This window comes from Dipodomys merriami, unplaced genomic scaffold (assembly GCF_024711535.1).
Source record: "Dipodomys merriami isolate MVZ:Mamm:240054 unplaced genomic scaffold, mDipMer1.0.p SCAF_30, whole genome shotgun sequence".
Lineage (NCBI taxonomy): Eukaryota > Metazoa > Chordata > Mammalia > Rodentia > Heteromyidae > Dipodomys > Dipodomys merriami.
Genome location: NW_027204493.1, coordinates 17,414,092 through 17,435,623, shown reverse-complemented (window position 1 = coordinate 17,435,623; position 21,532 = coordinate 17,414,092). Strand labels below are relative to the sequence as shown.

The 21,532-nt window shown below is 37.3% G+C and overlaps 1 protein-coding gene across 10 annotated transcripts in view; it reads left to right on the top strand.

The window, feature by feature from the left end:
* The window catches only part of Pde4d (phosphodiesterase 4D), a 1,379,127-nt gene that overhangs the window by 1,097,177 nt on the left and 260,418 nt on the right, over positions 1–21,532 (top strand). The window contains exon 1 of one of the 10 annotated variants that reach the window (XM_070041223.1): positions 10,959–11,828. The exons of the other annotated variants lie outside the window; for them this stretch is intronic. Within the exon in view, the coding sequence (XP_069897324.1) occupies positions 11,764–11,828 (65 nt within the window). The 5' untranslated portion in view covers positions 10,959–11,763. Of the gene's footprint in view, positions 1–10,958; positions 11,829–21,532 lie in introns of those variants that run through there. 10 annotated transcript variants of the gene reach the window in all.

Genomic DNA, 21,532 nt, shown 5'->3' with positions numbered 1-21,532 from the left:
ACAAAAAAAGTTAGACAAAGACATCTCTTTAAGAACACAGTGAAATTTCTTCAGAGTTAGTGGCATACCTGGAATGAACAAGCTCTCTCTTTCTCCCTAAAAGAACACACACTGATAAATAATGTCAGGTTAAATAGTATCCAAATCAGTTTTCCTATCCCTTTTATAGGAGCTCTCTGTTCTATAAAAATAAAATTTAAAAACCTTACTAAATACATGATATAGGAATTAATTTTGACACTGTTTGACAAGAAATGGACTTATTACCTTACTAATGTTACTGTAACCTCTGTACATCTACTTTACAATAAAAATTTTAAAACAGGAAAAAATTGATCATTTCAAGAAAAGAACTAACATAAAAAATAAAAATACTTCTTTGAAAGTTACTATTTGAGTACCACATCTATATATGCACCCCTTCTCTGCATGAAAACACTTAGAAGTATGAATCCTTAGAATAAACAGATTGATTTTTAATTCTTTCAGTGCCATGTTCACACAGAAATTTAGTTTTCATCTGTTTAATTTTTATTTAAATATCTATTTAATTTTTATCTGTTTAATTACAATATGATATTTCTAGCACAGATAAGCCTGTACATTCTGAGCTACCTCAGCTTAAAAAAATCAGAATTGCATATAAAAACAAAACTGTTCTCCTATTGAGATTCTACTCACAAGATGATTTGTCTATTTGATGGCACTTGTAGTTCCCCCCACCCCCCCGGTGATGCTTGGCTTTGGTGGCTGAGTTTCATTCTCCAGGTAGGACTCCAAGCATGAGGTTCAACTTAACTTCCCCTAGACCTCAGCTTTCTGGATTCCTTGGTAGAGGAAAAGAATAGACCTCATTCATTAGTTTGTTCTAAGTATTAAATGAGAGAAGGATGGAGCATCTTTACCATTGCCTGGTGAGATCAGGAAAAGTAGAATTTTCCTGGCTCTCCTTCCTCTAGAGCCAGATATTCCACGTTCCTCCATTGAACAACTTCAGACCCCTCATCTGATAAATGTTGGCCATGTCCAAGGACTCCACAAGGATGAGATCAACATTAATGTGCTAATTTGTGTCAAATTAGTAACTCTACATAGGTCTTTATCTCATTGCCAGGATATAGCCTTCCCATCTGGAGAGAAAGCCATTTTACTCATAGGTGACTGACTTGAGCAGATTTTTCCACATACCTCAAGCACCTTCTCCACTGTCTTTCCACCTGTGGTGAAACTTCCTGGAAAAATCACCCTTTTAAAACCAACTTCCAACAAGTTCCTAAGTTAGAATTCTAATACTCTGTCTGGGTAGAATAGCATATTGCACAATAGCTTCTCAAGAAAAAGGCCATTTCTCCTAAAAACTTAGGAAAACATCTTTCCTTTTGTAACAGTGATGTTGGGGGCAGCTCCATGCCCTGCCTGCCCGAGACTTCCACTAGTATATTTCCTTACCCTCATCAATTCGTGTTTGTTTAGGAGAATATTTATTATTACAAGAATAGTGTGGAAAGCTCTGTTTTGTTCAGGAATGTATCTAAAGTAACTCCCAGGAATAGAGGTTTATGGAGAAAAAGACAAAGGCAAGACTGAATTTCTGAAACCTAATTCCAGCCCTGAAGCAAATGCCACGAAAGGGCACAGGAAGAAAATCTGCAAAAGGTTTATCTGCCTCTGTTGACCAAGGATTTGTTCTGCTGTTAAGCAAACACGCTGTGAGCCAGATATTGTACTAGGTACCTGAACACAAAGATGAATATGCCTTGTTCCCTGTTTTCAAGGAACTCATGGCATTACAGAGGTCTACGTATCTATATTCAGGATCGGATCTCAGGAATGGAAGGATCTATAATGTGGCTTCAGTTAGCCAATGAAGCAGACATGGTGACAATGATGTTGATAAGTACTATGAGATGTGTTAGCACCAATTTGAGGTCCCAGAAAAACAAAAACAATGAAACTCTAGAATTCTCTAATTCTGGGGGAACAAGAGGGAGAAGAGTGAAGAAGGATAATTCTGCCAGAGAAACATAAACCAGGATTGTAAAGGGATTACTGACTGGGCAACATGCTTTTTTATTTAATCCCAGAGGAACACAGAGAGGATGAAAAGTGCTACGAACAGTGTCCTCATTTTATACATGAGGGTTGTGAACCTTAAAGGGATACATGTTTTCTGAGGTCACAGTCAAAATCAGTAGCTGAGATTCTAATGTCCCCACAGCCTCAACTGTGCATTGTTATCTACTGCAAACTATACGAACTCAAAACAGTAATAACTGAAATAGCCCAAATTAAGTTGTTTGGAGATTGGAGCAAGCAAAGAGACTGAACTTCTCAGTTTGTGCTGAAAGTGGTTGGTCTTGCTGCTGTTTGGTTAGATCTTTGTGGCTGAGTAAGACGCACACTCAGCAGAGAAAGGAAAAGAAGTTAAAAGATGCTACTTGGCAGGGCGAGTCAGATTTGGGGCAAGGCACATAGTAAGATGGTATGGCTTCCCAGATAGGCAAGCAGCCATGAGTTACCAGAGGCAAGGCTGAATGACATTACTGTCCAGTGGTAGCATAGTAAGAAGGCTGCATTGCTTAAAAAAAAGAAAAGAAAGTTTTTTTTTTGGCATGGTGTATTTTAAAGATAACTCAAAGACAATGTGGAGAAGAAACTAGATATATAAGAAAGGAGATAGGGTGTCAGGCCCCAATAGCTCATGCCTATAATCCTAGCTATCAGAAAGCTGTGATCTGAGAATCATGGTTGGGAGCCAGCCAGGACAGACAAATCTGAGATACTCTTTTCTCCAGCTAACCAGCAGAAATGCTGAAGTGAAGGTATAGCTTAGCCTTGAGGAAAAAAGCAACAAAATTCAGGATTCAAGCCCCATTGCTACCACAGAAAAAGAAGGGATAAGGAGAGAAAGGAGAAACATATATTTTATTCTATAAAAGGAATTGGAGTTAGGATGTAAACTAAGACAAAAACAAAGTTCTTTAAATCGACTACTAACATAGTATGTATCAATAGTGGGTATCAGATCACACTCATGTGTGTGTGTGTGTGTGTGTGTGTGTGTGTGAGAGAGAGAGAGAGAGAGAGAGAGAGAGAGAGAGTGTCCTGGGACTTGAACTCAGAGCCTGAGTACTTGGTTGGGTGCTGTCCCTAAGCTTTTTGCTCAAGGCTGCTGCTTTGCCACTTGAGCCATAGCTCCACTTCTGGCTTTTTGGTGCCTAATTGGAGATGAGTCACTTAGACTTTCCTGCCTGGGCTGGCTTTGAACATGGATTCCCAGATCACAGTCTCCTGAGTATAGCTAGGATTACAGGTGTGACCCATCAGTGCCCAACTTTATAATATGTATTTTTAGTTTTAAATGTTCATATCTCTGTAGCTCATAATTTTTTCTTTTAAAACTTTCTTTTGAAAGTAGGTATTATTTGGTAAGTTTTTTACACAAACAAGACTTGTCTATTTATCTTATCTATCTATCTATCAATACCTTTTTATGGATATCTACATATCTTTATAGATATCTATATCTAGATAGATTTATCTATCTGTATCTATATAGGTATAGATAGATAGATAGATAAATAGATAGATAGGTAGGTAGGTAGGTAGATAGATAGATAGATAGATAGATAGATAGATAGATAGATAGATAGATAGATAGATAGATAGATAGATAAACACTCTTTGGCTACCTTAGGGCTTGAATTCAGGACTTGGGTACTGTCCATGAGCTCTTTTGCTCAAAGCTAGTATTCTACCACTTTGAGCCTCAGCACCACTTCCCAAAGGTTATATGTCTTTTTAATCCTCATAAAACTTGACAATACTACTCTACAGCTGAGACATCTGAGATTTACAGAAGAGCAAGTAGATTGTGAGTTTGGGTTGGCAAAAAAAGTTACTTCTTAATCTGATCTTACATATCCTTTTCAATTGTTATACATTGTCTCATAGAGTAGATAATTTTTTGGTGGTTGTTGTTTTGTGCCAGCACTGGGGCTTAAGCTCAGGGTCTGGTGACTCTTCCTTAGCTTTTTCACTCAAGGCTGGTGCTCTACCACTGTATCATACAGCCACTTCTGGCTTTTTGGTGGTTAATTGGAGAGAAGAGCCTCACAGACTTTCCTGCTTGGGCTGGTTTCCAACACGGACCTCAGATCTCAGCCTCCTGAGTAGCTAGGATTATAGGGATAACCACCAGTGTCAGGCAAAGAAAACATACTTTTAATATGTGGTCAAGAAGAAGTTGCCTATATTATTTCTACATTACTTTTAACATGGTTGTGGAAATATTATTGAATGTAACTTACATAGTCTTAATGGACGTTTAGTTTCTAGTAAATAACTTTTTTTCGATGACTTATTAGATCAGGCATCAAATAATTATTGAAATACTTTTTTGTGCAGGTTAGTTTTCAAACTCCACTTTAATAAAAGCCACAATTTATCCTAGGGTTAGACATAAAAGCATCATTGTCAGTATGAGTTGTTCAGTTGAAACTTTAAAAATATTTAAAAAGTTATTCTCATTAACATAAGTCCACTTTGCTTTATCCTTTGAGATAGGAGTCTGGAGTTAGAAGCTATTTGATAAATATTAAGAGCCATTGTGAATTTGAAATGGGTACCTATACTGTAATATATCAATCTGATTATATGATGGTCACATTTGTGTGTATGTAAACAGATCGACAACAACAAAAGATAGGCAAAGATTTTAAAAAGTTAATTTACATAAATGCCAGCAGTTGGTATTTTTGTTCTTCAGAGTCAAACAAATGAATAAAATAAATAATGTACAGAAATGAATGATGAATCAGGCAAGTAATTTCTCAAGGTGGGATTTGGTTTCAAATTTTGTGTTTCTGATGAATTAGTTTTCTCTTTAAGAATAAGGCACTTGGTGGCTCTGAGAGTGTAAACCTATCATTAAGACTTAATCTTCATGATTTCACTTGTGACTCATATACACATAGTCAAACTCACAGAATCAGAAAGTAGGAGTTATGGCTGTCAGGGCTGGAAGAAGGGAAATAGAAGTTACTCTCTAATGGGTACAAGATTCCAGTGTGGGGGAATATAAAAGTCCTGTACTAGAGGGAGAAGAATGGAGGGGTGACATTGATGAAGATTCATTGTACTCATAAGCTAACATGTTGAACTGAAATCCTTTTGTGTAACTAATTAAAGATAATAATCATAATAACAAAAGTCATAGAGATGGATGGTAGTGATGATTCTACAACAGTGTCATTCCACTGAACAGTATACTTAGGACTAAAATGTATATACATACATAAACCTATATATGTTGTGATATATATATACGTTAAAACAATAATTTATTATTGAGCTATACTTAGAGTTTGGTCATTTCATAATGTGAATCATAAAGTACTGATGCTTAGACATTGTAAATTACACTTATTTTAAAGTGAAACATAAATTTCTAGCTTTACTATGTTAAGGACCTTCCTACTTTAGTACTCTCAAAAATAAATCAACCCACTTCCAACAAAAAGAAAGTAACATTCCATCTTTGAGGAAACTAAGAGATATCTAATTCAAACTCACCATAGCCATGTCAATGGGAAATGGTCAGTGATTTAACTACATAAAAGACCATAAAGAAACAAGCTTAGATGCTAGGAAGATGGGTGAGTTCTAAACTAAGGGCTCTGTGGATATGTGTACGATGGACACTTATGTAAGTCCTTTACTCTTTTGCAGTGTCTTCAGTCCATTTTGCTTCTCTCTCTGTAAAGACAGTCAAGGGTATGAGGCAGAGAAATGGGTAAAGGGCTGGCCTTGCGAACAAGATGATTAAATGAATGTTTGCAAGTTCACCTCTAATATTTCTAGTTTCTATCTTCTGTCCACAGTTGATCTTGGTTGGCAGATATATATCTTTCTGTAGATAAAAAAAACCCAGACAAATAGCTACCCAAAGGAAAATTCTACCCAGAGTGACATTTGAGGCAACCACAAAAATGCCTGTTAGGTACTGCTGGAAAAGCTGGAAAACACCCAGAGTATAAGCTCCACCCTTGCATACAATATTCCCACAGCTCTCTGGGGCCTCATCCTCACAGGTGAGAGCCTGGGTCAGGAATCAGTGCAAGAGTCTAAGGATGCTACTCTTGTTATTAATTGATTAAAGCATTTAATGTGTTTGTTTCATGCCCTGTTGACTCACACCTGTAATCCTAGCTACTCAGGAGGCTGAAATCTGAGGATTGTGGCTCAAAGCTATCCTAAACCAGAAAGTCTGTGAGATTCTTACCTTCAATAAACTATTTAGAAAAAGGTGGAAGTGACACTGTAGCTCAAGTGGTAGAGCACTAGTATTAAGCAAAAGAAGCTCAGAGACAGAACTCAGACCCTGAGTTCAAGCCTTAGGACTAGTACATGTAGACACACACACACACACACACACACACACACACACACACACACACACACACACACACACACACACACACACACACACAAATTTACTTAATTTAAGTGAGGCTATATTTACAGAAATGTATTTAATGGGCTGGGAAGGTGGCTCAGTGGTAGAGTGCTTGCCTTGCATGAATGAGACCCTGGGTTTGTTTCCTCAGCACCACATAAGCAGGAAAAGTTAGAAGTGGCGCTGTAGCTCCAGTGGTAGAGCGCTAGACTTGAGCTGAGAGACAGTGCCCAGGCCCAGAGTTCAGGCCCCACAACTGACAAAATAAATAAATAAATAAATAAAGACTTTATTTCATGTAAGAGTTAACAGATCTGTAATTTTGCCATTTACTCCTTTAGCATAGGGTTGTTGTTGTGTTCTTATTGTTTTTTACCCATCATGCTGGGACCTGAATGCAGGGTCTGGGTTCTGTCCTTCAGCTTTTTTGCTCAAGGCTAGCACTCTCTACCACTTTGAACCATAGTGCCCTTAAAAGACTTTACTATTTCCTAAAATGTGAAATTACTATAGTAATCAGTGTTACTTATTCATCATTTACCAAGTTTATATTATATGTAGCAACATGATTTTCTTGGGACTTTGGTTATTTAAGGAATGTTGCCAAGGGGAAAGCCCTTGACTCCAAGTAGATAGATAGATAGATAGATAGATAGATAGATAGATAGATAGATAGATAGATAGATAGATAATCTACTCAACCTACTCAAAATTTCTCTCCTCATAAAGAAAAATATCACAATGCTTCTCAATATCAAGGAAAGGCTTCAAGAGTGCTCATTAATGTTTGAGTACAATTTAGAATGCCAGAAAACTGTAGAAAGGGAAGATCTCTAGTCATTTTTCAAAAAAAGAAAAAACTTTGGCATATCAGCAGTTTCTAATTTAATTTGAAAGGCCTGAATATTTAGTTATTTTATCATGTGGCTCTAAGAAATCAATCTGTTCATGACAGGTTGGAAAGCAGAGTGCCTGCTGTAATCTGGTAATGGAAGTTTGCTTATAGGACAGAAGATGAGACACTAGGCAGAGTATTCCCAAGTATGGGAAAAATTTGGATTGTGTAGTGAGTGATTCATTCCTTAACACTTCATCCAATCAATTTCAGATAATACCTCTTGTTTAATTCATGGTTCTTATTAGATGTCATTGGGTCTAAATTATGACTATCACTAAATAATAAGAAATAGATAACTCACCTTTAGGGGGGCATCTACTCTACCTCTAGTTGATATGGTCCCCCTGAAGATGTTGATGGTACCAGTAATTCTATGGGAGAAATTTTAGGTGGTATTTGGACTACTAATACTCTTATTTATATGAATAGTTATTTGTAGTTTGGAAAAAAAATATAACTACATTATCAAACTTATTTATAGCAGACTTATATATAGTGTAGCTTTTAATTTTAGTTTTAAGTTTTAGGGGAAAAAAAAGTCAATGGCCAGATGCTGGTGGTTCAAGCCTGTAATCTTAGTTGCTCAGGAGTCTGAGATCTGATAATCTTGGTTTGAACCAGCCCAGGCAGAAAAGTCGGTGAGAATCTTATCTCAGAAAAGCTGAAGTGGAACTGTGGCTCAAGTGATAGAGTGCTCACAGACAGTGTCCAACCTCTGAGTTCAAGCTCCAGAACTGGCAAAAATAAAAATAAAAAAGCAAGTCAATGAATAAAATTATCAGATAGAGAGATGATAGTAGACATATGGCTACTATGGAAAAAATAGGTGTTGTGCAAGTGGCTGATGTTCAAAAACATCATTATTACTTAGTGGCTTAAAAAATAGATGCAGGGGGGTATCTGTTAATTTCTCTATATGTGGCACAGTTCATTGAAATGTGATGGCAATAAGTGAACAGAAAGTTGTCGATAAAGCATCATCCAATTATACAAAAGAATTGCTGAGAAATAGCAGGAACTTCTGATAGAACTCAGATCCTCCAAAGCCCTACAGGACTTGACAAGGACATGTGCTTCATAGATTCCAATCTCCTAGTGTGCAGACCTCCTCCTCTCTGCTTACCATCATGTGCTCCAACAGGAATGGGAGGGCATTGTCATAGCTCCTCTGGTTTAGAGAAAGTACTCCCAAACACTCAGATTACTGAACAGCATCTCAGAAATGTTCATGAAAGAAATTGCCTTAAAAATGGAGGCGACATTGTAAAATTGAATAAGTAATATTAATGTTATTGTTTTGTTTTGTTTTGTGAACTCAGGCCCTTGTGTTCTCACTTAGATTTAATTTACTAGCTCAAGGCTAGTGTTCTACCACTTGAGACATAACTTCACTTTGTCACTGTTGTCTGTTCAGGTTTAAAAGTGAGTTCCTCATATTTCAGCCTCCTGAGTAGCTGGGATTGTAAGTGTGAGCTACAAGGGCATCTGGCTAGTGATTTTATTTTATTTTTCTTCATTTGGTTTGGTTTAATTTCTTTGTTTTCTTATTTAAAGTACTATCTTAAATACTAATGGTAGAAACAAAATTAAAAACTTAAATTTCTGGTAGTAGAGTGCTTGCCTTGCATGCATGAGGTGGGTTTGATTCCTCAGCACCACATAAGCAGAAAAAGCCGGAAGTAGTGCTATGGCTCACAAGCTATAGAGCTAGCCTTGAGCTGAATAGCTGCGGCCCAGAGTTCATGCCCCATGACCCACAAAACAAAAAACAAAACACTTCAATTTCAGCAGCCTGGTATAACAGTGTACCTTCTCCTGATGGGTGGCCACCTTGCGAATGCTGGTCCAGAAGGCCACCGGAGTCCTGGTTGGCCACATATGTTTTCAGAGTCCCTGTTTGTAGTTGTTGTTGTTTTTTCCTTTGGGGATGAGCATGTAATATTAGTCATTATGGGACTCTTAATCAATATTTAGGAGCTGCCCAATAAGTGTGCTTAGGCTCTCAGGGGAAGATTCTTACTCTATGGGGGAACTTTTAGCCAATCAGTGAGGAAGGGCCTGGAGAACTCAAGTGTGAGTAAGACAAAGAAGGGAGGGGCCATAAACTAAGTAATCTCACTGAGGCAGAGTCTCCTGGAGCCAGCACACATCCAGCTGATTATTTCTGGAGAGGTTAACATACAATGTCCTGACATATCACCCTGAGATCATTGTCATTTTCTGTCTGAAATGGCAACCTTTAGAAGACACGTGGTGGATCATCTGTGGCTGAGAACAGTGTTAAAAATAAAAGGAAGCTGCCCTCTTTTCTTGGTTTGCTTTTCTCCTTCTTTTTACCACTTTAAATTTCCAAGAATAAAAAAAAATGTAAAAAAAGATAAACCTCCTGTCCTAAACTCCCAAATGAGCAGTAGTCTCACAAAACTTTGGAATTTCTTACATTAGATGATTAGTAACACCTGCCTTGAAACAACAATAATATACTAAACATAGGTCAGAACTGAGAAATTGTGAAATCCCCTGGGCCAATTATAGGAAAATGGCAAAGCTGGAAGAGACAATGAGTTTTACTTGCATTTAACTTGACAGGCCTGAGAATCATAAATGAAGACCAAAATCACAAATGCACCTTGAAGTGTGACCAGGCAAGGATTTGAAGGTTTTGTTGTAAGACCAGTCAGCGGCTCTAGTGGATGCCTTACTACGTTAATTTTCCAAGTTGTTTGGGTGGGTCTCAACTGCTCTCCAACATCCTGTCTGCAAATGCTAAATAAACACCAAGTTCACGTCACACTAGGGAACCAACGCACTAAGTGGAGTCATTTGAGGCACCAGAATGCTTAAGTTATTTTCACTTGATGATTCCCCTCAAAATAATAGACGTTAACATATACAGGAGAAATTCTGTCCTTTGAAGGGATGGACCAGGCGACCCAGTGCTGCTTTTGTTAGGAGCATCTACAACAATAGAACCCTTACAATGTCGGTTGTCAGCTGAGAGGCAGGAATTGGTCTTGAAAGCAAGAGGCAAAGTTGGCATGAAGTAAAAATAAAGCCTCATTCCTTACTGAAGAGCTGTGAAGAATGAGCAAACGCAGAGGCTTTGTGTATGCAAATCACTGAAACTTGCATAACGTTATTTTAAAAATAAGATTTAGTAAATGTCCCATGAGGGACCAGCTCAGTGTCTACATGTTCTCACTGGTCTGGCAAGAATAGGTGGAATTTTCAGTTTAAACATTCCAGCATCACCTCATGAACCCATGTTGCCTTACACCTTGCCCAAGTTTTCATGGACAGTTTTTTATTTGTTTGTTTGTTTTTAATCTCCACAACCATTTTATGACAGTTCATTAAATCTTATGACAATACACAGCTGCAAGATTCTGGTGCTCATATCTTCTCATCTTTACACCTTTCTTTTTTTTTCCTCCCAATGGTGAGGGATATGTTCCTTTCCAAAGGTGCTCATGGAATCTTACCCTGAATAACACAGGCATATCATTTTCCAAAGAGGATGAAATTGCTTTAAAAGTTGCAAGAGATCTCCTGTCTGCTTGGCTGGATCACAATTCCGGTCTCTCAAAGCTCCTCTACCCGCTTTGTTTTACAAGTTTCAGCAATTGACAAAGCCAGGCTGGGTGCTTTTTTTTTTTCCTTTCCCCTTTCTCACTTCCCTGTGATGTTTTGAACTGCCTTCTCACAGACGTCATTCAGCCCTACAGGAATAGTTTCTGCCTGGTGAGATTGAATGATACTTCTCATTCACAAAGGCTTTGGAGTCCAATTGTCAGGGGACACTACGGAAATTACATTGGCAGGTAAATCAGCCCAGCAAAGCGAGGCGGAGACAGTTTTGCTCTGCCTGTGACTTCTCTGCTCCACGAAGAGTGCTTTCCTGCAGTCGCCCCGAAATGAAACTTCCTTGACAGCGTGTTACAATATTCCCAGTCATTTGCTTGACTGCTCTCTTACCTGAGGACTTTCAGAGTCGAAAAACCTTCCAGCCTGTCATTGTGGAATTGCAAAAAACAAACAAAAAACCCGAGGAGATCAAGTGACTTTTTCATTGTGCTGCTTGATTTATCTATTTGGGGTGTTTTTGGTGACCCAGATGAAGAATACATTGAAAATTCTGTTCCTCCCTCGACAAGGCAGGACTGAAAAGAAACTGTCACTTCTCAGCAGCCTAGTGCTGGAGTGAATTCATTCGGCCAGAGGAAAGCAAGCGAGCCTGGGGTGCCCAACCTTTCCCTGAGCTGGGCTGAGGCAGCCGCTGGGCAACGTGGATTTCTTCAAGCAACTTCCCTCGGAAATGGAATATATTTAAAATCTTTTAAGGAAGACAACTGCCATGTATTGATCACAATACTTAGATCCTTTTTTTCTTTCTTTTTTTTTTTCAAAAATGAGCATTATTATGAAGCCAAGATCCCGGTCTACAAGTTCACTAAGGACGACAGAAGCAGTCTGGTAACGTGCTGTGTGCTTTCTCCTCACACTTCTCCCCCGTTTCCCTTTTATAATTGGCATAGCGTTTGAGTATTAAGTAATTTACTAATGTAGTGTCCAAAGGCTTTGTAAGAGAGAAAGAATGCAATATTAGGAACTCTGGTTGGTTTCCCCTCTCTGTTTTGTTCACTATCTTGTCAATTCTACCCCAAGAGGTGTTTACATTTAAAAAACAAAAAACAAACTTGTTGTGAATGACAGCAATTTATCTGACATTAGTTTTAAAAGAGGAAAGAAACTGACCAGTTAAGGTTTTTGAAAAATGACAACTCGTCAGGCTTCTATGATGGGTTGATTTGATTGTTTGCTTTCTCGTCGTTTCTCATCTGTTTTGGTTTTGTTTTGTTTTTGTTTTTGTTTTTTAACTTGCTGCAAACAGGCTGGGAAGTTCACAGGCTGTGTGTCCTTGTCTTTGAATAGTACATATGCGTTAGCACAGATGTGTTAGGAATGAGTAATGTTAGATATTTTTAAAAATGTACATGAAAGCAATTTGAATATAAAACGATGTGGCTTAATCTAATTCAAGTTTCTTATCAGACATTTCTTATGCTTTATTTTGTTACTGTTTCCTTTCCAATGGTTATATTTTTTGATAATTCTAGTATTTTACTCTAATCAAATGTATGCTGATTTCAATTTTTTCTAATTATTTTCTGTCATTTCCCCAATGCACATAGGAATGTGTCCCTTACCTAGAACATCCCAATAAAGTTAATTCTTGCATCTGTGAAGTTAATTCTTGTCACTATAATAGCTATTTATGGAATAGTTTATCACTGTTTAATAGGATAACATTTTTCATTGTTTATCTTGATTGTATATAAACAACTAGGTTCACCACTAATATTGGAAAATTAGGTTCAAATAGAGAAATAATGACAATAACTGATGGAGGTATTGGGATTGGAGTGAAGCAGACAAGAAAATCAGTTTTTTATTATGTGAGCAGGCAAAGGCACATTTAAATATTCAAAGTTTTGCATAAGAAATCCAATGTATGTTTATTAGGTGAGCAAATGTTACCTGTTAGATTAGTGCTTTATAGCGGACTAGAAGCAAGTATTTTCCTCTGAATAGTTTTTGTGTGTGTGTGTGAATTTTAATAAACTCTAGATGAAGGTCTTTTTTTCTCATGGTATTTAGTATTTCTAATAAAAATATGTACATAAATGGTAACTCTTAGTTTAGTGCAAGAAAAGTTTGTATCTGCAAATACAGTAGAAAATTTTGGGCCAAATGGTAAATACTAGGAAATATATGTAATCTTTAAGAATTACTATAACTAATGTAAATCTCTGTCATAGACAATCAGAAGTCATAAAGCAAAAGAATTTCACACGCTTACAATTTACATCCTATCTACGTGGAAAGAAGTTCTGATACTTAAACAGTATTTGGCCAACTTTCTTCCTTTCTTGCCTAAATTACCAAAAGACATTTTCAAATTGGAAACCCACTAAACCAATTAGTTCATTTTCGGAGACTAGTAACATTGACAATCTTTTCTTTTTTTTTTTTGGTCGGTTATGGGGCTTGAACTCTGGGCCTGGGTGCTGTCTCAGAGCTCTGCAGCTCAAGGCTAGTGCTCTACTGGAGCCACACTGCCACTTCCAGCTTTCTGGTGGTTTCTTGGAGATAAGAGTCACACATGCTTTCCTGCCCAGGCTGGCTTTGAACCGAGATCCTCATATCTAAGCCTCCTGAGTAGTTAGGATTTACAGGTTTAAGCCACCAGTGCCGGGACATTGACAACCTTTGTTCCTCAATGGTTGTCATAGTTTAATTTATCCACAACTACTCTGTTTTATTCATTTAAATTGCATGAATAAATCAAGCCACAGTTCAAATGCATGCAAAGTATTTATTTGCTAATGTGTTCCATTGAACTTGACTCTGCTTAGTGTTGAGTTAGAATGTATACATAAGATGTAAATATCTGTCCATAGGCTAATGATTCCTAGATGTAACTGCACACTTCAGAAACCTCTCCAGTTATTAATCTCACATCTAATTTAGTAATATAATTGCTTGGGTGTGTCACTGTGGCTTGCAAATAATTTAGCTTGAGGTTATAATAAGCTGTAATTATAGTTCTACCATCTTAAAATTATTTTTACCACTCTAAAAGCACATACATGTTATATTTATTTATATTTGGTAATATCAATATTGATGGTAGATTAGGTATATCACAAAATATATGCTTATGTGTACATACACTTGAACATGAATACATTTACTCAATTACTGGACACAAACAAAAACAAAACAAACAGCAACAATAAAGAAACAAGTATCTGGCCCCCTATCTCTACACACACAGAGCCCAGTTTTCCTAGAGCCCAGTTGGATTCTGTCATCCAACCAGATTTCATATGCTAATTTCTCAGTCACCCTTTTCACGCCCTCATTCTTTTCAAACACTGAAGCCTGCTTCATCCTCCTTCACAGTTAACTTCTGAAGAAAGAGGCCTCTTGATTTATCATATATTCCTTTATCATATTCTTTTTTTATTCTGATCAGAATACTTTATGACAGCCCTTATTTTTGCTTTACCATCTGAATTCTGGTTATGTAAATCTTATTTTCTGTTGTATTGGTCTGCTTTCTCCAAACATGCATACTGTCTCCTACCATGTCCTCTACCACCACAGTTCTCTGAATTATAACTCGGCTTTTTCATATTTATCCACATACACACTTACAAAAAGCATAGCAATTAACTTGTTCTTTACAGCTTCACTAAATATCTGTGTTAGAGTCACATTTAAAAAGTATTTCATGGAAATTATATATATATATATATATATATATTATTTATTTATTTATTTTTGTCGGTTGTGGGGCTTGAACTCTGGGACTGGGTACTGTTCCTCAGCTCTTCAGCTCAAGGCTAGTGACCCATAGGCCACTTCCAGCCTTATCTGTTTATGTGGTACTGAGGAATCGAACTCAGGGCTTCATGCATGCAAGGCAAGCTCTCTACCACTGAGCTGCCTTCCCAGCCCTAATATTTTATACTTATATTTTAATTTTATATTTTATACTTATATTTTAATTTAAAATATAAGCCCTGAATTCAAACCTCAGTACCAGTATATAAGTGCAAAACATAATGATACATGTAATAGAATAGAAATAAAATAAATACGATAATATACTATTGTAATATATGCATGAATATAACTAAATATATAACTAAAATAGTATATGTACAACAACATTTTCCACTTACAAACATGTCCCAGGGATCCATCTCATTAATATAATTATAATATGTGATTTAGTTTAAGTTAAAAAGTCATTAGCTTTTCAAATATAAATAAAAAGATAACAATGTTTTATAACAAAGATATGAAAATAATATTTTAGGATTTACTTGCTCTATTTCATATCATTTATAATGTAAACTGCAGGGGGAAGGAAATCCACTACTGCTCTCCAAAAAAATATAACTGGCGCTTTTGTTAAAGCAAACATTAAATTTTATTATTGAAAACATAAAAACTGTACTTACGTTTATAGACAGAGAAAATTGCCTGGGGAACTCTGTTCCAAAATTTCAGTAGGGTAAGAGATTACCTGTTGGGATAAAAATGTTAGGAATGGAGAGAGTGGGGACTTTTTCTCCTTCTGTAATTTTATTTCATCAAGAAGGTATTATACATGAAGATTTAAAATACTAAAAATTAATGTGTGCATTTAAACAAGTTCACTTATATATGCAGATATCAGTCAATTTATCCACTTAAGAACAATATGCTCACAGTATCCAAAATTTGGCAAGTAAGCATTTCAGTTCTGAGAAAATACAATTTTCTGAATTACATTGGCATTCAGGCCAATAAATGATTGCTTTTTGTCTTTTATTAGCTTTCTTCTCCTCAGGTTGTAAAAACTCAAGACTAGCTGAGCGTTTTTACTTTGGACTTCAGATCAGAGTGGGAAGCATTTGCGTAGGCTAACAAGACTACTTTTACAATTGAAAATAAAAAACATGTCACACCACTGACTAATACGTTGGTGGGAAAATTACTCATAAATCTGTTATCCTACCCTTAAATCTCCCCATTTTCAACTTAACCTGCATAGCTTAGGTAGTTACAAATATTGTTTCCGTACTTTGATTCTTCAGTTAACCTATAATTGTTTTTGTATCCCTCTATGGAAAATAATATTAGTTTTATTTTATAAAATATCTTCAATAAATGAAAACTTTCAGAGACATTCCATGTACCAAAATTATTTCATTCTTATTAAAACATTGAAAGGAGGAAGTTGTTGATCTGACTTTTATAGATGAGAAAATAAGTCTATGAAATGAAGTAACTTAGGCAAGTCTGTGTAATTTGTAATGCCAGGAAAGTCTAGGGACAGAACCCAGGCTAGCTCCTCCAAAGGTAATGCTCTTCTCACTAGAATATGTTGGTACCATCTATTGTTTATATAATTATCTTTTTTTTTCTCCACTCAATCATGAGGCTTCAACTCAAGGCCTGGGTGCTGTCCCTGAGCTGCTTTACTCAAGGCTAGAGCTCTACCACTTTGAGTCACAGTGCCACATCTGGTTTTCTGGTGGTTAATTGGAGATAAGAGTCTTATGGAACTTCCTACCCAAGCTGGCTTTGAACACTATCCTCAGATTTCAGCCTCCTGAGTAGCTAGGATTACAGGTGTGAACTACCAGTGTCTGGCTCTATAATGACCATTTTTAATGGCTATTAATTTGTCTGTCTTTCAAAATATATCTAAATTTACCACTAATATGTGGAAATTGTCTATTTTATTTTATTTCATTTTATTTACTTTTGTTCTTGAATTCCAGGCCTGGTGCTCTTAGTTGGCCTTTTCCCTCAAGGCTGGTACTGTACAACTTGAGCCACATCACTTCTGAATTGTTGGTTAATTGGGGATAAATCTCACAGTCTTTTTACCTGGGTTGCATTGAAAGGAGATTCTTAGATCTCAGGTTCTTGAGTAGCTAGCCGTGTGCCACCGGCGTGAAGCTAGAAGTGTCTTTATAAGTGTATTGTTACTTACGAAGTTTAGAGACACTGAGTGTTCAAAAATATCTGAAACAAAAATATCTGTCGTTATATTCTTTAGGCCATTCTCTTCCCAACTACTAGTATGTAAAATGATCTGTGTCCTACAAAAGAGAATACAGAGCAAATGTAGATGCCTCCCACTTTTGAACAGATGAACTTTCCAGTGCTGTTTTTCCTCTGTTCTCTGTAAGCAAGCTCTGTAAGGTAAAAAGCAAATACTGTGTCTCAGACTGCATTGGTCAGTGCCACTTCCTGTACCTTTTACCCTAGAAGCTTTTGCAAATGGGAAAACAAATGGAATTTGCCTACTTCCTAACCTTGCCAACATATAGTGTGCCTATGTGTGGATAAGTAATTACTGTTAATATTGGTATAGAGTTTTGATCCATGTGGTCTACTATTAGTTTTGTGATTGTTATATTGGTTTATAGTGGACCTAGAAATACATAGGGGTTAGGAGAAGTGATTGAGATGCCTTGAGTATTATTTAAAACATAACTAGTGAGCCAGGTCCTTGGGCTCATGTCTGTAATTCTAGCTACTCAGAAGGCTAAGATCCAAGGATGGAGGTTTGAAGCCAGCCTGGGCAGTAAAGTCCAGGAGACCCTTATCTTCAATAAACCAGCTAAAAGCTGGAGGTAGAGATATGGCTTAAGTAATAGGGTGCCAGCTGTGAGTATAAAAGCCAAGCTGGAATAAGTTCAAGTTCTAGTACCAACACCATTTTATATACATACACTGCCACAGACATACCCACACAAAATGTAAGTAGAGGGACACAGTGCATTGAAAAATAAGCTTACTCTTTAAAGGAATAAATCACGTTTCCTTTTAAGAAGCCCTGTGTCTTCTCTACTGCCTCTAGGGCTAACATGAACTGTCTTTTGTCTCTGATGAATGCACCTTGCATCTCTATAGTTAAGATTTTTCATGTGTAAAAGAAAAGGAATAGGGCTGGGAAGGTGGCTCAGTGGTAGAGTTCTTGCCTTGCATGTATGAGGCCGTGAGTTCGATTCCTCAGCACCACATAAGCAAAAAGCCAGAAGTGGCGCTGTGGCTCAAGTGGTAGAGCACTAGCCTTGAGCTGAAGAGCTGAGGGACAGTGCCCAGGCCCAGAGTTCAGGCCCCACGACCGGACCCAAAAAAAAAAAAAAAAAAAAAAAAAGAAAAAAAAGAAAAGGAATAAGATAGAACAGTGAATTTTAGATATGTTTCTTCAGTGGAACCCCCCTTTTTAGTCAATGTAATGTGACTTGGAATTTGATCTAAATGTGTATGTGTGTGAGTGTAAATTTGAAAATAAAAGTACATGCATAATTTATGCGTGCACATAACATTTCTAGAAAATACAAAGAGGTATGGAATATATGTATATAAACATGTAAATATGCATAAAATACCAAAACAGGTACAGAGTTTGCATGTTTGCCCCCATTCTAAACCCAATACCTCTCAAACTCAGTGCCTCTCAAATTCCCTATGACCATTGTCTAGCATGTGGGAAGGCATGGGTTCAACTTCAGTATCACCAAAGACATAAAAATAAATACAAAGGCTCTCTAGTTCTAAGGAATATTGTTTGAAACCCACTCAATTAGGAAACTAGTAGAAAGTCATCATTGCTTCCCATATCCCTGTATGGACTGAAATAAACCAACAGGTAGTGAAACTTTCTGAGACGTTTAATACCAACAGTTCAAATGTTTCTCCCTTATGAGACTTATGGTTTAGGGACATTTTTTCACTTCTGAAAAATCACAAATGACTTTATAATACCAAATAGCTTTTACTCATTGTCTCACTTTTTGCAGATTTATTTTCGACCTGTTTGGGAGGTGGATGTGATTGCTCTTTGAATTTGAGAATATAACTGACAATTCAGGAATCCAGCATGGTGATTTGTGCAGAAATGCTTTCTTGGTGTTGAATTGAGAAGCAAGTGTTGTCTTAATCTGGCCATTTCAAGTGGCATTCTCCAACTTCCTTCTTCTTTTTTTTTTAAATCATGTCACTGGTGATGAACATTCCTAGATAATATTGTCTCAAGTAATATTCTTCTCAATCCTTATGCCTCAAAAAAAATCCAACATAAATTTTCATAGGAGCCCTTCCAAAAAGATTGTGTGTGTGTGTGTGTGTGTGAGAGAGAGAGAGAGAGAGAGAGAGAGAGAGAGAGAGAGAGAGAGAGAGAGAGAGAGAGAGAGAGAGAGAGAGAAAGAAAGAAAGAAAGAAAGAAAGAAAGAAAGAAAGAAAGAAAGAAAGAAAGAGAGAGAGAGAGAGAGAGTTACTGGGGCTTAAACTCAGGGCCCCTCACTTTCTCTTGGAGTTTTGCTCAAAATTGGTGCTCTACCACTCAAGTCATGCTTCTATTTCCAGCTTTTTGCTGGTTAATTGGGGATAGAAGTCTCATGAACTTCCTAGCCTGGGCTGCCTTTGAGCCTTGATTCTCGATCCTCAGATCTCAGCCTCTTGAGTAGCTAGAAAGCTATTAGGCTTCAGCCACTGGAGCTAAGGCTAAGATCAACTTTCTTAAGGGAACAACAGGCTTGAAGATGTGTTAGAAAGGGAAGAGTAGTAGTAAAGTATACTTCAACCCAAAGCAACATGTTTCTCAAAGGAAAAGGGCCTGCAGGAAGGGTTGGAGTTCCACGGGGGCAAAAAGATAGGAGGTTGTATGTGAATTACTGTTGAATGTAACTATATAGAGATATGTAGTCGAGGGTGAACCTGGGCTATGTCTCAGCTCTGAGCTTGTCTAGCTTTGTGGTCAAAGTTAGACCTAAACTAGAAAGTGATTATAAAGAATGTAGAGTAAGGAGCATCTATCATCCTATAGATGCATTTCTTGGCATGACAAGAGAGAAATACATTCTAAGTTTTTATTATACAGCCTCCTAATGGGGTTGACTCTGTTCTAGAAGCATCTTGGTTATAGGAGAGGCCATGAATGGGATAAGTTGATGTAAGGTTAAGTAGCTCTTCAAAATAAGTTAGGAAAATACAAGGGAAAGATTTCAAGGAGAGAGCTTGAGAAGTATGACTAGGTATAAAAAAAGACACTAAAGAGAGATCAACACAAGAAGTCAAGCCCATTTTCAACTAGATATCTACCACCCACTGCCAGACCCTGTGAAATCTCACTGCCAACTTGTGGGCAAAAGTTGCCACTAATACTTTTTTTTTTTTTGCCAGTCCTGGGGCTTGAACTCAGGGCCTGGACTGTGTCCCTAATCTTCTTTGGCTCAAGGCTAGCACTCTATCACTTGAACCAAAGTGCCACTTCTGGCCTTTTCTGGATAGTTTATTGGAGAGAAGTGTCTCACAGACTTTCCCACCTGGGCTGGTTTCAAACCATGATCCTCAAATCTTAGCCTCCTTAGTAGCTAGGATTACAGGTGTGAGTCACTAGTGCTCATGAATTGGAGAATGTTTTCCCTCTGTTTCAGCCCCACGCCATCTAGTCAAGGCAGTAGGCTATAAATCCTTCCCTTTGTCCACTATATACGAAGAAGGACAGGAAATCCAAAAACTGGAATCTAGTGAAGGCTGTGTTCCAAAGATCACAGCTTCCAAAGCTTCCTCATAAAAGAAGAAAGAAAGAAAACAGCCCTGATATTCTGAACCCACAAGTCAAGAAAGTTTTGTTTGTATCTACTACTAATCCCCTTTGCTTAAATTTTAACCTATTTTGCTCTAGTTATCAGCAGATGCAGATCTAATGAGTCAGATAAGTAGACCCTTTTATGGCATTTGCACACTGATAGTTGGTCTCTTTGCATCTTGTATTTAAAATTATTCACTTGAAACTGTCAAAATAAGTGGCACCAATGTGACTTGTTAAAAGAGAAGATTTTAGTAGGCATAGTTTCAGCATGTAAGTTTTCAGACTTCTTAGAAAGAGGTATCCCCATTGGATCTAATTCTGTATCCTGTTGATCATACATCTAAATTGAGAAGTTCAAGCCTTTAGTTAATACATGTATGTCGAATCTGGAAGAGTATAATGCCTAGTATCTATGATAGCATTCCCTTGCAATATGATATAAACTTCTGTCTGTTGGATTTGCTGCTTGAGCTGGTTTTGAACTTCAATCCTCAGATCTCAGTCTTCTGAATACCTAAGATAGGCATGAGCCCCCAAGGGGAATTTATATAATTAATACTGCTCTAGCTAGGATAAGTCACTGTCAAAAGTGTCAACTTGTAATCATTGGTGACTCTGACATGTAATATACCTCTGCTGTTTGTAATGTTTCCCCTGATCTGGCAACTTTGTCCATAGGATAGCAGGCAGATGATTGGTAGCTGGGTTACCAGCTAACTTGGGACAGCAGTTCCTAAAACTGTTGGAGTAATTGGAGTAGTTACTTCATAATTATGATAACCACAATATGTTGAACATCTGCTGTTTGAAAGACATTTAACCTTGTGCACTAACAGTTGAATCCATTTCATCTCCATTGCAACTGTATCAGGCAAAAACAGAAGTCACACACTTTTAGAATCATGATGCTGCTGAGAAAGGTGCTGGATTGTCCTAATATTTAATTCCATTGTGTTGTTGCTACTCGTTGTCTTCTTTGCATTTCTGTACTCCCTGAACTGCTTTGACC